The sequence below is a fragment of the Falco cherrug genome, chromosome 4 (genome assembly GCF_023634085.1).
Source record: "Falco cherrug isolate bFalChe1 chromosome 4, bFalChe1.pri, whole genome shotgun sequence".
Classification (NCBI taxonomy): Eukaryota; Metazoa; Chordata; class Aves; order Falconiformes; family Falconidae; genus Falco; species Falco cherrug.
Genome location: NC_073700.1, coordinates 53,356,494 through 53,371,078, shown reverse-complemented (window position 1 = coordinate 53,371,078; position 14,585 = coordinate 53,356,494). Strand labels below are relative to the sequence as shown.

General features: G+C 49.1%; 1 protein-coding gene across 1 annotated transcript in view; it reads left to right on the top strand.

Moving 5' to 3' along the window:
- Positions 1-14,585, top strand: part of WNT9A (Wnt family member 9A) — a 55,656-nt gene that overhangs the window by 31,635 nt on the left and 9,436 nt on the right. Inside the window, exons 2-3 of the mRNA XM_055709716.1 lie at positions 4,981-5,240; positions 9,249-9,511. Coding sequence (XP_055565691.1) covers positions 4,981-5,240; positions 9,249-9,511 — 523 coding nt within the window. The remainder of the gene's footprint in view (positions 1-4,980; positions 5,241-9,248; positions 9,512-14,585) is intronic.

Sequence of the window (14,585 nt, the reverse complement as noted above, 5' to 3'; positions counted from 1 at the left end):
CATCCACAAGTGCTTCTGACAGCCTTGGGAAGAGCAGAATTGAGGTTGATGAGCACTCTTCAGATGATTCCCTCCAAAGGGCGCTTAGTGTGAGCACAATGGTGACACTTGTGCTTGTGAACACTTAAAAAACCTGAACAGCACAGTGCAGAAGGGGAGAGTTGATTCTTTGATGGTCATCTTTTGCTCCAAATATCAACTCTCCATCACTCACCATGGAATTCAGTGTTTTCTTGGACTTTTGGCTTCTTTATACTTCGAATAGCAATTAGCCTTTGTGGGATGGGGGGACCATGGTAAATCAATTTAGGAGAGCTTCTTCACGGTGTGGGAGTGTGGTGGTGTGGGAGAGAGGGCAACTGAAGGTTGTTGGGTGTAAAAAATAATAGTACAGGCCTGGTGTCCAGCATAACTCAGTCTCTTTGAGTCGTAAAGTCATTCATTTGTTGCAGTAGAGATTAGTGTTGCAAGTTGTCAGCTTTTCACAAAATTTATTATTATTAAAGAAAGGAAAGGGAAGAAGAAAGGTTGGAAGAGTAGAATACTGCAGGAAAAAACGGTCATGTAAAAAGTGAAAATAAAATCAATTGGGCCATTGTACAGATGTACCAAAGAAATCTCCCAACAGAGAAGGAAGCACTAGGGTAGGAATGCAATATTTCAGCAGGCCTGTCATTCCAGACGGGTATGCAGAGGCGTTTCCTTGCAGGGAAGCAGCTCACCTTGGCTGACATCTCTGGTGGCACTTGCAAAGAAAACTCTTCAGCATGTCAAGCGAGAATGCACTGACAGGTCTATGCAGGCGCCTTACTTCTGTCTTGACCCCTTCAAATTCTCATCAGGAAAATCCCCGGTTAAACAAGGGAAAACACAGGGACACTGATGCAAGTGTGAGCTGACGAGACAATAAAAGCTCTTGACTTCAGAGCTGAGCTGGAAGCAGGACCCACCTTGGATTGCCTCTCTGGAAGGTCAGTAATTCCGTGGTGCTACAGATAAAACCTGGCTGTGCGGCTGTCTGTGGGTTGTGCAGCGGCAGGGGCTGTGCCTGGGACCTCTCCCAAGCCTGGGTGATTGGAGCCTGAGCTCCAGGACAGCAAAGCAATAAGCCATGTTTGACATGAAGTTCACAACCGAGGCAGCCGAATGGCACCAGTGGTGCATGCGCAAATTGGACAGGTCTTATATCTGGTGATAATAAACCTTTCCTGGCATCAAACTAGTGGCAAAACTGGAGGGAGAATAGTGCAAGCGATGTTGCAAAGGTTCCTCTCAGCTAAGTGGGTATGGCACTGGACAAGCAGGTCCTTCCTGAGGTCTGGACAGTGCAAGTGTGCCACTCGGAGCACGAGTCAGGCAAGGTGCACAGAAGATTAGGTCACAGTCTGAAACAGTCTTTTGACTTTGTAGATACATACTGCTGTCATAGGAGCCAGAGTTAAAGCTTCCTGGGTTGTGTGCAATGAGCTGTTTGGTCTCTCTCCAGGTTCCTAGTTGACAAACACACCTTCATCTCACACTTGGCCCCGTTGAACCACTAGAACACAATTGCACAGAGGGCTGGCTGGCAGTTTAATTGTAACAGTTGTGGATTGGGTGTGTATAAAAGTAAAAAAAAACAACCAACACAACACCCCCCCACCCCCCCCTTCCTGAAAAATTTCCTTGGAAGGAACAGCTTGGCCTTTGTGAGGAGCTGAGAAAGCATCCGACTGACACCATTGCCTTACGGGACCTCACTCAGCCTAGGTTGCATAAAAGAGCTTTATAGGATTATAAAGGTTCCATGCAGCGGCAGCTCCCAGGCAGTGTGTCAGGTGGGGCACTGGCTCCCCCCGGCTCTGCCTGCACTTGTTTATTATTGATGCCACACTCTGAGAAGTGCCATCTTGCCCGTCTTCCCAGGGCTGCTGGAACACGTGTGCAGAGCTGGGGCTGCTGCTTTGGTCTTCTCCCCTGCTGAAATGGGCACACGTCCAGCGCTGGGGGGTTGGAAATGTGTGTGTGTGAACGTGTGCTGGTTTTGCTCGTGGAAGTCTTCACCTGGAAGAGCTGCATTACTTGTTGGCTAGGAAAAGCCCCTTTCCCCTAAAATTACTCCTTGTTTTGTTCTGGAGATGCTTTCCCCAATCCATTTGCTTTGCTCTGATTCAGACCAGCTTGAAAACCCGTGAAATCAGTCCGAGCAACAAGCCAGGTGGTGATGGATGGGTCTCTGTTCAGCATGCGTGTTGTGTTGCTTGTTTTTCACCAGTTTGGATGTTCATGGCCCCTTTTCTTTAATGAAGGAGGACTGGTCAGAGCTGGGTCAGGAAGTGGGAGGTGGAAAAAAGTGGTGTTCTACTGTCTCTGTGGGACATCTTGTTGGTGTCTTGTCTTTGGGTTGTTTTCTCGGGAAGGGGTGAAGTGGGTGGCTGCATGCTGCCCAGCTTTCTCGGCTCACTGTGGCTGTTACCCATGTGTCCCACATACCAGAGCTGGTGAGCTCCTACCTAAGGCTTTTGCACAGAGCAGTGAAAATGGACATTGCAGACATAGTTCGTTTAATGCTTCAGTTTTCTGTTGTTTCCCAGGACTCTCCATCCACTAGTTGTAAGTGGCTGCTGGAGGCTTCTCCTCTGGCACTGTGCAGCACCACAGATCCTATTTTCTACCTTCTCCCTATCCCCAGCTCTGTTTTGTTTTTATTTTTATTTAGGTGACTTTATTGGAGAGAGATGCCATTGGGCTGTGCTATCAGCAAGTTCTGCAAGGCTGTCCCACGGGAAGCCATACTTCAACATATCTCAAAGCCAAGCAGCTAAGGGGGAGGGTGGGGAAGGGGTTCAAAGTCACCAATTGCTCTGCAGAAATCTTGTCTGTAGGATCAGTTCCGGTGTCCCTCCTTGCTGTGATGGTCATCTGCTACATGATACTTGGAGTTTGTTTTCCAGGACGTTTAGCTTAACAGTACCTGCTCAGCTGGAAAGGTAAACTGGGGAGGGGGAGCTGTAGAAAATGCTTTTATGAGTCAGTCACCTTTGCCAGCTGAGGACTTCTTACACCAGCTGTGAAAGCTTGCAGGAGTGAACTTTTGGAGCAGAAATATTGAGGAAGGGCAGGAGTGAATGTCCTGGAGACTGTTACAGGTCTCTACTACGGCGAGGCTTAGACCAAGCCACCTTTCTGATGAACAAGCCTTCTCAGAGCTTCAGTTAATGAGGCACCAGGGCTGGAGGATGTCCTGTCTCCTTGGGGAACAGTCAAAACCAAGTCCATACCCTGTCCCGGTCGAGACAGAGCAAAACCATAAGGGTTAACATTTGTCAGTGCTTCAGATGGAGCTTGCTGTTTGGCCTTTTGGGTGTTTTTATCACTTTTGGGGAGCAGAATTTGAGGAAACCCCAAAATTTTTGGACATTTACACTGGTTTACACCAGTTTTCCATGTTTCCCACAAATCACTGTCTCTTCATGTTTACCATTGAGGTTTTTTTTTTTCCTGGAAATGCTAATACTTTTGAAGGTAACCGAAGGAGAACATTTCTTTGCCCATCTCTTCTAAAAAATCCAGGCTCCAAACCCAGCTGGGTGGGGTTTTTTTCCTCCCTTCTTTAGACATCTAAACGTGAAATCACCTTGCCAAGTTATCAGTAATGATTGGAACTGTGCTGGTTGTCGTTGGCTGTGGCTCAGGTCAGGCTTCTGTACCCATTGTGCAGGGAGGTTTGGGAGTTAAAGCATCCTAGCTGCTTGACCTTGGGGACTGGGCTCCTGGCAGGATGCACCCCGCTCATTAGAGAGAAATCTTCATTAAAAAAGGAAACAAATCACTGCCTCTGCAGGACAGGTAGGGGTTTAAAGGGTTTCCAGGGTGAATCTGCATTCAGCAAAGGTGTGTGCTCCCCTCCTATGCCTGTCACCTTGTTCCCCCCACTGGTCCTTCAGCAATGGAGACGCCTGAGCCTGCGACCCATCCCTGCGCTCGCCTCTGCAGGACTGCAGCGTTCCAGCGTGTTTTTCAATTCTGGCTTTATGCAATTCTTCCTTTTTGGCTGGGGAAACTCGTCTTCAGGTCCTTCGAAGCCCTGCATAGTGATTCCCATTGACTGCGTGGACTGGCACCTAGCCGGAAAAGGGCAGAGCCAGGACAGTGGGGTGCGGGCAGCCTGGCCAACAAACCGCTCATGAGCCCTGCAGATGTTCCTGCAGCCTCTCTGCTCCCTGGGGCTGATGCCAGCCTGGTCCTCTTCCAGCAGTTCGTCACTTGACACCGGGAACAGTACGCTGGCTTCTTTGTTGCATTGTACAAGTCAAGGACTTGTGCCTGGAGAAGGCAGGGGAGGGGAGAAGGCAGTGAGTGGGACACGAATGTCTTCAGGTCATTTTTTTTAGGTTTTGAGCTCATTCTGCCTTGTAAAAGCTGTTGGCGTGTCTCCTGGAAAGTGTATCCTGCTCTTGAGCCTCAGGCAGTGGCTTGCTAGGTTTTATGTCAGGATCTCTTCTGCTGAGGGCAGGGTGGCTGTGTATGTGCTGTCTTGGTGCGTCTCTTGGGGTCTGGTGGGACAGATAATTCTCCATCCCTTCCCAAGCCAGTTCTGGCTCTGCTTGATATGCTAAAAGGACTTTTTTTGGTTTGTGCACAGGAGAGTGACTGTAGGGCTCTTCTATTTTTACTAGTTTCCCAAGCTCACGCCGTTAGGTACCTTCAATTATTCCTTTCCAATTTCAATTTTCAGCGGAGTCCTGTGGTGGAAATTGCCAAGATCTTAGGTACAAACAAGCTCTATGGGAACTATGAAGAACATAAATCCAAATATTGCTTCTTACCCTTCTCCTCTTGCACACATGCTGCAGAGAGCTGCACTACAAAACCGCTCCTTGCCCAGACATCAGCAAGTCCCCGTGGGTGCTCAGCTGGGGAGAGCCTGGTCCCACCACGGCCCCACGTCTACTGCTGTGTCACTCTTTCCTCATGCTGTGCCCCTCTGTTCCTCTGCAGGCTGACAGGGAACGAACCCCTGACCATCCTCCCTCTGACCTCAGAAATGGAGGAAGCTGCCGTCAAAGCCCACTACAAAGTCTGTGACCGCCTGAAGCTGGAGAAGAAGCAGCGCAGGATGTGCCGGCGGGACCCCGGCGTGGCCGAGACCCTGATGGAGGCGATCAGCATGAGCGCGCTGGAATGCCAGTACCAGTTTCGCTTCGAGCGCTGGAACTGCACCCTGGAGGGTCGCTACCGGGCCAGCTTGCTAAAGAGAGGTGAGCAGGGTGGGGGTCCTGGTTGGGGGTGCTGGCATCCCCGTCAGCCATCGGCTTCCCTGGCATCGTGCAGGGTGGTCATCCTGGCACAGCCTTTGTCAGCAGTGGGTCACCTCCTCCCCAGAGGTCCACAAAGAGCTTGCAGAAGTTAAAAGTGAAGCTAGGCTCAGCTCACCTGTGATGGTGCGCAGCAGGCAAAGGGCGTGCTATATGGTGGCAGCTTCGGTGCTTGTAACTAGCGAAGCAACCCCTGTCTGCTTCCCACTGCTGGCCACAGCTCATCTCTGTGGAGGCTGGAGGTGTTTGTGCGTGTCTGCAGCCAGCAGCTACATTTGTGCCTCACTTCTGCTGGAAGATGAGCTCTAGCTGGAGGGGAAGGTGCTGAAGTTCCCAAAGCTGTTAGTTCCCAAAGCTCTCCCCTCTTTTTTTTTTTCTTCTTTTTTTTTTTTTTCTGGTCTTATTTATTATAGAATAATAAATTGGACCAGAAAATTATTAAGGAAGGAAGTTGAGAAAACTCCTTGTTTAGGGAAATAAGGCAAAATGGACTGTTCTGTGCTGCCCTGTCAGTGGGGGCAAGCGGACCCCTATTGTCGTGCAGGGCAAAATGTGAACGTGTGTGTCATTACTGCTGTAGTCAGGGCAAAGCTCCCTGGCTGCCAGTGGTGGGCAATTCCCACACCCCTTCCCAGCAGCTCAGGTGGAGATGACCAGAAGCTGAGAAAGTGTTGGAGTAACAGGTGGTATTTTTTTCTCCTTCCTTTGTGTTACGTCATATAATCCAGTTTCCTGCACCCTTCCAGTAAAATCCAGTTCTGATTTCTGCACTGCAGCTAACAGTGCAGCCAGGACTATTTTACAGATCGCTTGCATGGGTCCCGAGGGCTTTACTGACTTCCAGAAAGTCCCACACTCAGCGATGGAGCTGGACCTAGAAACCCAGGGTCTGATGTGCTCAAAGACAAGAGCAGAGGTTTGCAAGGCACTCTCCCTCGCTAATTAGCAGAGGTGTAATTCAGAAGCGCTAGGGCTTAACTAATGCACTGTCACTGACTGCGGTGGAAACAAGGAAAGTCCTTATGAAACCCAAGAGGTCCAGCCAGAGCTGCAAGACATTTAAAAATATCCCCGCATGCCAGAGGAGTCCCTGGGTTAGTGGTGCCTTGGGAGAGCCAAGCACTTTCTCATGCTGACACCTGGAGGCCACAGCTTGTTCCTTCAGATGTTCCTTGCCCCCTTAGCAAGGGGTATTTTGAAGCAGCTCGAAGCTGAGCTGCCTTAAAACACCATTGAGAACATCCCCTCTCCCAGCCCCCGCCTCCGCCTTGTCAGGACCCCGTGTAATAAATGGCAGCTCTGAGGGTTGCAAGGCTCTGCCTGCTGTCTCATTCTTCCATGTTTTATGCCCCTGCAACATCTCTACCCTCCACCAATGCTGTAAATCCTTCAGAGGTTGTTCCTGCAGCATAACACACTGCCCTGTAAATCTTTCTCCTCCTCTCTGAGAGCTGCTGGTTCCTGGTTCAGCATTGCGGCAAGTGATACCCCAGGGCAGGAGGACACATGTATCACCCACCAAGACACAGCTATTCACATATGTCAGTGTGGGCTTTCTTCCTCTCCTCCAGGACCACTGCAGTTATGGAGAAAGGAAAGAAAAAAGGGGGGTGGGTGGCAAAACCCTCCACATTTCACTTCAGAAAAAATTTCTCTCTCGGTTTTTACACTTGGTCACCAGAACAGCCTGGCTGCTGGTTTGCAACTTGGGCTGATACAGCCCGTTTCCTAAAATAACGGGGGATTGTTTGAGGGACTTGTTATCCTCTTTGGATACTCGCAAACAATTTTGGAAATGGCTGAAACTGGATAGCCGCGGACGGCAGTCTGTCAATGCACTGGGGGTTAGAATGCCTGCATTGATTTAAAGCTCATTATCTTGTTACAAAATATCTTGGTGCAATCAAATAGTACATGGCGGAGATGGCTTTAACTCTGGCCAGAGCCAAATGTCACATGGACTTGCTTGGAAGCTGCCTGTGGGCGAGATGATACCCGTGCTGATGGGCACCAGGAATTTGTGAAGCTTACAGTGGTGAAAAACGGGAGGAGTAGAACTGAAGCTGATGGGGAGATTGATGGAGAGGGAGAACCTGGCAAGTGAACAATTCCTCCTGGCGTTCTGTCAAACCTGGTGTGCATTGTGGTTGCACGGCACTGACTTTCTGCTGGGATTTCACAACCACTCTGGATTCAGTGCTTCAAACCAGGAGGCCTTCAAGGAGGTGGTAGATCTGGGCTATCTACTACACCTGACCACATCTAGGCTGTTTGCCACTAATCGTGGTGCCTCAGACTCTGAGGAGGGTTTACACGCCCTGTTCCATCAAAGACTTTGTTAGCATGCTGGTACCTCTCCATTTTGTAGCATGAGTAGTAGCGGTGGAAACAGGCCAGTTCTACAGCCTGGGAGCACAGAGGCTTGGGAGCATCTGTCTCCAGCAGTGGCATCCCTCGGGCAGGCGTGGGAGCAGTCTGACCTAGGGTGTAACGTAGGAAAAGCTGAACTAGCCTACAAAAGATGAAAGCTGCTCAGAAGGCACCCTCTGCCTAGAGGAGTTTGGTGGTCTGCATGCTCATGAGGGTTTGTTGTGTGAATTAAGAATTCTCCCACCGCTCCCAATGAGAGTTTGCAATGCTGAAGATGTTTCAGGGGTGCTAGAGGACATGGTCTAACTTCAGGGAGAAAACAAAGAGGGGAAACCCACCAAATTTGGTTTCTCAGCCCAGACCACTCTTTATAGTGTCCTCAGTGAGTGTAGAGTTGAGCCTTCTTTTATTTTAACTTTCCTTCCAGTGAGGGAGAGGTTCCTACTGTTTTCCAGGTGAGCAGCAGAATGGTCGGGCAATTCCTACCACAATCTGGCTTGAGCCAGCTCCCTTGGGGAGGACTAAACCTCAGTCTCTTGGACTGGATTTTAGTCAGTCATCTTCTGAAATTCAGCATCATGGACCCTGGGAGTGCTTTGGGAAGGCAGGCTCTGGGGATGGGCCAGGATAGTGCCCCATGAGCTTGCTTGGACTACCATGAACCTCCCAAGGAACAGTTCCAAAAATGACCTGGCAGTGTCTCTGCATGTCCTTGGTTGACACACCAGCTTACAGATATATCCACTACTGTCACCGTCCACTTGTGTTATTTTTGAGCGGGGGATTTCTTGAGTCGGATCCAAAGCTGTTCTGGAATTGCATCTCAAATATGCAGTCGTTTATGGCTTCCATAGCTGGAGAATGAGGAGCTATAAATACTGGCATGTTTGGTTTTTATTTCTACCTTTTATCATTTGGATCAAGATCTTGGCTCTTTCTGGGCCTTAGTTTACCTACTGTGGGGGGAGCAGATGCTGTTGCATCCATGCAGGTGAGCGCAGAGGTGTAAGAAAGGGTTGTGGGTGACAGGTTTGAGGCACAAACCACTTTTTGGGGCGTTTGAGTGGGGTGACAGGATGGCTACTGTGCTCATGGCCCTTGGGTGCCTTCCGTTCACAGTGTTGTTGGACTGGGGTAGGACCCAGTGGTTTCTTTTTCAGGAAGAACAAGGCGTGCTCATGGTTTCTACCTCAACCATCGGACTGGGAGTCTGTGGTGGGTTCCTGCTGTTTGGTGTCCCCTTGGTAGCAGTACTGCTGTACCGTGGTGATGGTACCTCCGTGGCCTGTCCAACTCCTGCTCTCTTTCTATTTTCAGGCAGAGTCTGCTTGCAGAGTGATGGCCACCAAGCTGGCCAGATTTGATTTCCTTTCTTTAATCCTGCCTTGTGCCACCTTCTTCCATCATTCCTTGCCCTCCATTGTGTCCTCTCCACTACCAGTGGTGCGTGTAGAGCTCGGCATGCTTGACATCACTCAAACTTTTCTCAGATTGGGGTTTACCTCAATTTCCTCAGTTTTTTTCCTTTCTTTAACCCTTGCTTTATCTGCAGTTAAAGCCACCTCCTCCTCTCTCTGGCAGGTTTTAAGGAGACAGCCTTCTTGTACGCCATCTCCTCCGCGGGGCTGACGCATGCCATGGCCAAGGCATGCAGCGCGGGGCGGATGGAGCGTTGCACCTGCGACGAGGCCCCTGACCTGGAGAACCGGGAGGCTTGGCAGTGGGGCGGCTGCGGTGACAACCTGAAATACAGCAACAAGTTTGTCAAAGAGTTCCTGGGGAGGAAGCCCAACAAGGACCTGCGAGCCAGGGTGGACTTCCACAACAACCTCGTGGGCATGAAGGTGCGTTGCGGACTGCTTGGGGTGGGGGTTCACGCTGCTGTGGGGGCAGTAAGGTGCTGCGCTTGGGTTGTGGAAACAAGTGTGTTGGATGCAAAATGCCTGAAGTGGTCCTTCTGCTGGGGGGGTGAAGTCTCAGTTATGGGTTTGTGCCCTGGTTTTGTCACTGTGCTTCAAGAGTTGTGCAAAACTGTTGGGGAGAGATCCATGGGAAAGAAACAGGACAAGGTCTAGAAAACATGGAAGGGAGGAAAGGTCCAGGTCTAGAAGACATGAGGTGGGGACAAAGATTGCTCCTGCAGGGAGGAGAGTGCCTTACACTACAAAGGGATGGAAAGACAGGTTCTTCAGGCTTCCGTGAGGTAGGTAGGACAAGGAAAAGGAGGAAGGATTTATGCTCCCTTAGCAGAGATTGAGGGATCCTTTTCTTGCAGTAGCTTGTGGAGCATGGACAGTCTAGCTTTTCCATAGCCAGGTTTCTTTAAAACTGGCTGGACAAACACCTGGCAGGGAACCAGGATTGGAGATACTACTCTGACTGACCTCAGTCCTAAAAGTCCCTTCAGCCTTGTTTTCTGGCAGAAGCTTTCCATGTCACCTCGAGCTGCTGGGTTGGCAGCTGATAGTGCTTGGGTGTAGAGTCCCTTTTTATTTTTCTTTTTTTCTTTCTTTACCCATTCTTATCCTCTCTGCTGGGGGTCTTTCTGCGCCTACACCATGTTCTTCCCACCAGCCTTTACCTGCGTTCCTGGGAGCCTCCCTGCAGGACTGATGTGAAGGACAAAGCGTCTGCGATTGCCAGGTCATCCCAGCGAGAGAGGGGGAAGAAAGAGGCTTGCCACCTTCTCCTGTAACCTGCTTGGCTCTACCTAGCCTAGAGTTGCTCAAATATGAAAATCCCTCAGATTGGCCAGCACAGGTGCCTAGGATCAGTGTTCCATTGCACCAACCTCGAAGGGGGACATACTGTAAAGCTATAAATAGCCTTTGAGCCTTGTTATTGTCCGTGTGATTGGATGGGAGGGTTGGGGCTGGGATGGGAGACCTGGGTCTCCAGTTTCCCAGGCAAATGCAGCCCAGCCAGTTGTGCATTCTAGGAATCGCCACCCCAGCTCAGTTGTTCCTGTGTGTATGCATAAAATGTCATTCCTCACGATGGAGTTGGGGCATCGGAGAATGCCACCAGTGAGTGCTGGCCAGCAAAAAGTCTCCCCCCACTCACCACCACCAGATGCTCCTAGACAGCGCTGAGATCAGGATTAGAAATATCCTGGATTTAGCTGGGTGTCTGGCTTTGGCTGACAGCTTTTCTGCCTCTGGATTAAAAGGCTCAGTACCTCTGAACTCCTGTGGCAGCTCTTTGACGTGTGAAACGGGCTTTGCAGGGTGATGAAATTTGTTTTAATCCTTGTGGTTTGTTGTTCCCAAGGGCCTGTCCCGACTCTTTGGAATTGGCTGTGTAGCAGATGGGACTTAAAATGGAGAAGGTGGTCCATGGAGGCTGTGATTTCATGCTGGAGATTTCTGTGAGGTGTCACAGTTCTCCTCCCTTTCCAGACCCAGATAATACTGTCTCATCAAAACCTACAAGGTTGTGGCTTTAGGTGATGTTGATGTGTTCTTGTAACTCCATGAATATCTCCCTTCCAACAGTGGTGGGGCTGAAAAAAACCTTGCCCAAGGGATTTGACTTAACTCCCAGTGCTCTCTACCCCAATAGCTGCGGTCAGGATGCCCATATGGCTGAGACCCAGTCTTGGATTTAGGTTAGGTGTCTTATTTGTCATCTCTGCTCTATACTATGTGACTTTGAGCTAAACTAACTCCAAGGATGAGCTGGAGAAAGTGAATCTCACCTTTCTTCCAGTCCTTTCTTGTCCTGATGCCACTGTGAGTTAGTTCCTAGGGGAAGGGGAGATGTCGGGGACTCTCTTGAGTCCTCTGCCTCCACTTCACTTGGCACCATCAGGCTCTGGTCATTGGCAGTGGTTTCTAAGCACTAGTGTAGTATCTGCAGCTAAACAGCTGAGTAACAGTTGTGACGGTTGTCCAGACACAGAGCCCTCATGGCCATCCAAGTCGGAGACCTCTGCTGCAGGTCAGTGATCTGGTGTTCCTATTTTTGTCCACCCACGCTGTGTCTGTCGAGTTGATAATGCTGTCTGATGGCTTTCCTTGCCTATTTGCAGCAGTGGTTGGAATGATTTCTGTTCATGCTCCTAGAATATTGTATCATAGCGTGGTTGAAAGGCAAGCCAAAGAAGTCCGCCAGATTCACACCACCACCATAAAGTTGGGCAGAGAACAAGCAAACTACGCATTGGGAAGGAAGCGTTTTTGGAGGATGATGGCTCAAGATCACGAGGATATATGTCTTTATAGACAGGATATGTGGACCTAAACCACTGGTGCAATATGGTGGTGTTAAGGTGATGATCAGAGGTGTTCAAGTCAGAGATGAGGACCCAGGCTGGCTTCGTAGTTGCAAGGTCAAAACTTGCAGCGCTTGCTTCAGATTTCAGTATCTTGAAACTGATTGGGGGGAGCCTGAGCACTGACCTTCTTGGTGTGGTTGATGGATTGTCCCTGGCATTGCTTACACTTGGGTGTAGATTAATACCAGGTTCATGCTTGCTTCCTCCTGACCCCACTGCAAGTGCAGCATTGGTGGAGGACGAGAGCTGCTCAGCAGGCAGTGCTAGGTTCCCTTGCTGAATTTACTGGTATCTTCCTTCATGAAGACAGTGAGTTGAATACAATACTCGGCACATTTCCTCTACTCAGTTGCTCCAAAGAAGCTGCCCGTCAGCTAACTGCTGCCATATAGAATTTCCAACCATTGAGTAGCAGGAGATGCTAACCTAGTGGCTATGACAGTCTGAAACCACTTTGAACTAACCTAGTTTGGTTATTTGAACAATAACTCAATATATATATGGTGTGAATCACAGGCAGCATAGGAGTGCGGATGGCATTGATTTATGCCATTTTGGAACCAAACAATTTTGGGCTGGAGTGCTCATTATATAACTAGGATGCTCTTATAGCCTCTAATGTATTAAATGTCATTGTGAGTTTCCAGAAAGATGATTATGGCCATTTCAAGCAGGAGCTGAGATGCAAACTTGAATGCCTTTCCCAAGGCTGTGCAGCAAACCAGCGATGGAGCAGGAGGCTGAAGCCTAAATTCCTGCTCAGCACCCACTGCTTTTTTCCTCCAACAAACCGCAGATTTTATGTCTTTGTGAAGCCATACAAACTGAAACCTTTGCTGCACTACAGACTGCTCTGGACTGGGCTGAGGATGGACAAAGACTTTGTTTTGCTACGGGAGCTTGCTGCAGTGTGGGTGTACTTACAGCATGCGTATGGATGTACGTGTGTGTTCGCTGAGGGAGTGGAGGAATACCTGTTAAAGATAGAGCACAAGCTTGGTGGTCTCCTTGTGATTCTTAAGATAGAATCCTTCCCGTCTAATTACTACCAACCATGACAAAATGTATTAATAGCCCCCTGAGACCCAGCAAAAAAAAAAAGGACCTGTGCTTAATTGACCAATTTGGCAACCAACCCTACACCCTTCTGGTCAACACGGCAGTTTCTCCATGGTGTCACACTAGCAAACAATCTGTGTATTTCTGTGAGGGTGACATTATCCTATCCCACCTAGTTTTAGTGTCTCTTGGTAGACGTTCTCATTTAATTATTATTTTACTTCTGGTTTTTACAACCTTGATGGGCCGACTGTAATGTTGCTGCCACCAATGAAATAATCACTGTACATGTTGTGCCTGTGATGGCTCGCAAAGTTATATGATATGACCTCAATCGCTAATGAAAGGGCGAGCTTGTCTAGTGTGAGGATGAGGTAATTAGACCAGGACTTCTCTAGCCTTCTCTTTATTGAAAAGTAGGAGCTCTGAATAGACCACTTATTAAAAAAGCAATTTCCCTTCCTTTGCCAAATCTACTCCAGCTCATTCAGCTATTCTTTCAGAGGGGTCTTGGGTGGAGAGGGTGTGTGGTGGTGGGGAGATGTGTGTATGCGTCAAGGGGATGGGGGGTGGTGGTGGTGATAGAAGTCAACTGTATTAAAGCTCTGTTGCCAGCAATGAAGTTTCCTGGTTATATTAAATGAAGCACAGACAGCCCTGCTAAAGCTCTCTTCTCTATATCCTCCCCCCTTTTCCCCCCCTTGTACACACAAGTGCAGCCCTCTTTTGTAACCCATTAATGAAAAGTCGGAATATTAGAGCACTCAATTAGTTCCACTGGGCTTGAGTAAGTGATGTTTTAATTAAATTTGCCCAGTTTCTCAGCAAAGTATCATTAAACATGACTTTCCAACTCCCTCTCTGGAGCGTTGCTAAGTTTCTTAATCCCAGGAGTGCTGACCTCTTCCAGAGGTATGTCTGGTCAAGCATGTCTTACAGATCCAAGAGGCACTATTAAAGGGGGCTGCTGTTACCCAAGGAAAAAAAAAAATCTGTCACATTCCCATTTCTTTTTCCCTTTATCCTTCCAGAAGGAGGGACACAAGCAAGCCTTTGCCTTCAGGACCCTGAAGTCAGGGCCCTTGAGAGCCAAGAGTGCTTCATGCAAAACTATGGGGAAGCAGAAATGGAGAAGAAGAAAATTTCTCCCCCCCACCCCAAAGGTCTGTCTTTAGACAATACCCCCTTGGAAACTGGTTCCCTTTGTGAAGCTTCCTAAAGTGTTTTTGCACGTTACCAATCCATACGTTTTGGTCTGCACAGACTACGTGCATGTTTCTGAAGGAGCCTTGTCACCCTTGTTGCTGTCGGATTCAAGTCCAGACCCATCCTGAGAAATGTTATGCCTGCATCTCTGAAACAGCGTGGGACGCTCTGGAGAGGATAGTGGGAGGTGCATGGACTTTTCCTTGCTGATGACTTGCTTGTTTTGGAAGTCCATGCAAGGAATGGCTTTTTCCCTTAGGCAGCGCTGGCAGGGATCTGTCTCGAGGGCTGAGCGTGCCTCCTGCGCTGGAGACAGACTCTCCATATCAGGTAGATGTTTGCCCAGCTATCATCTGTCTGAGGAACTTCATGAGCTA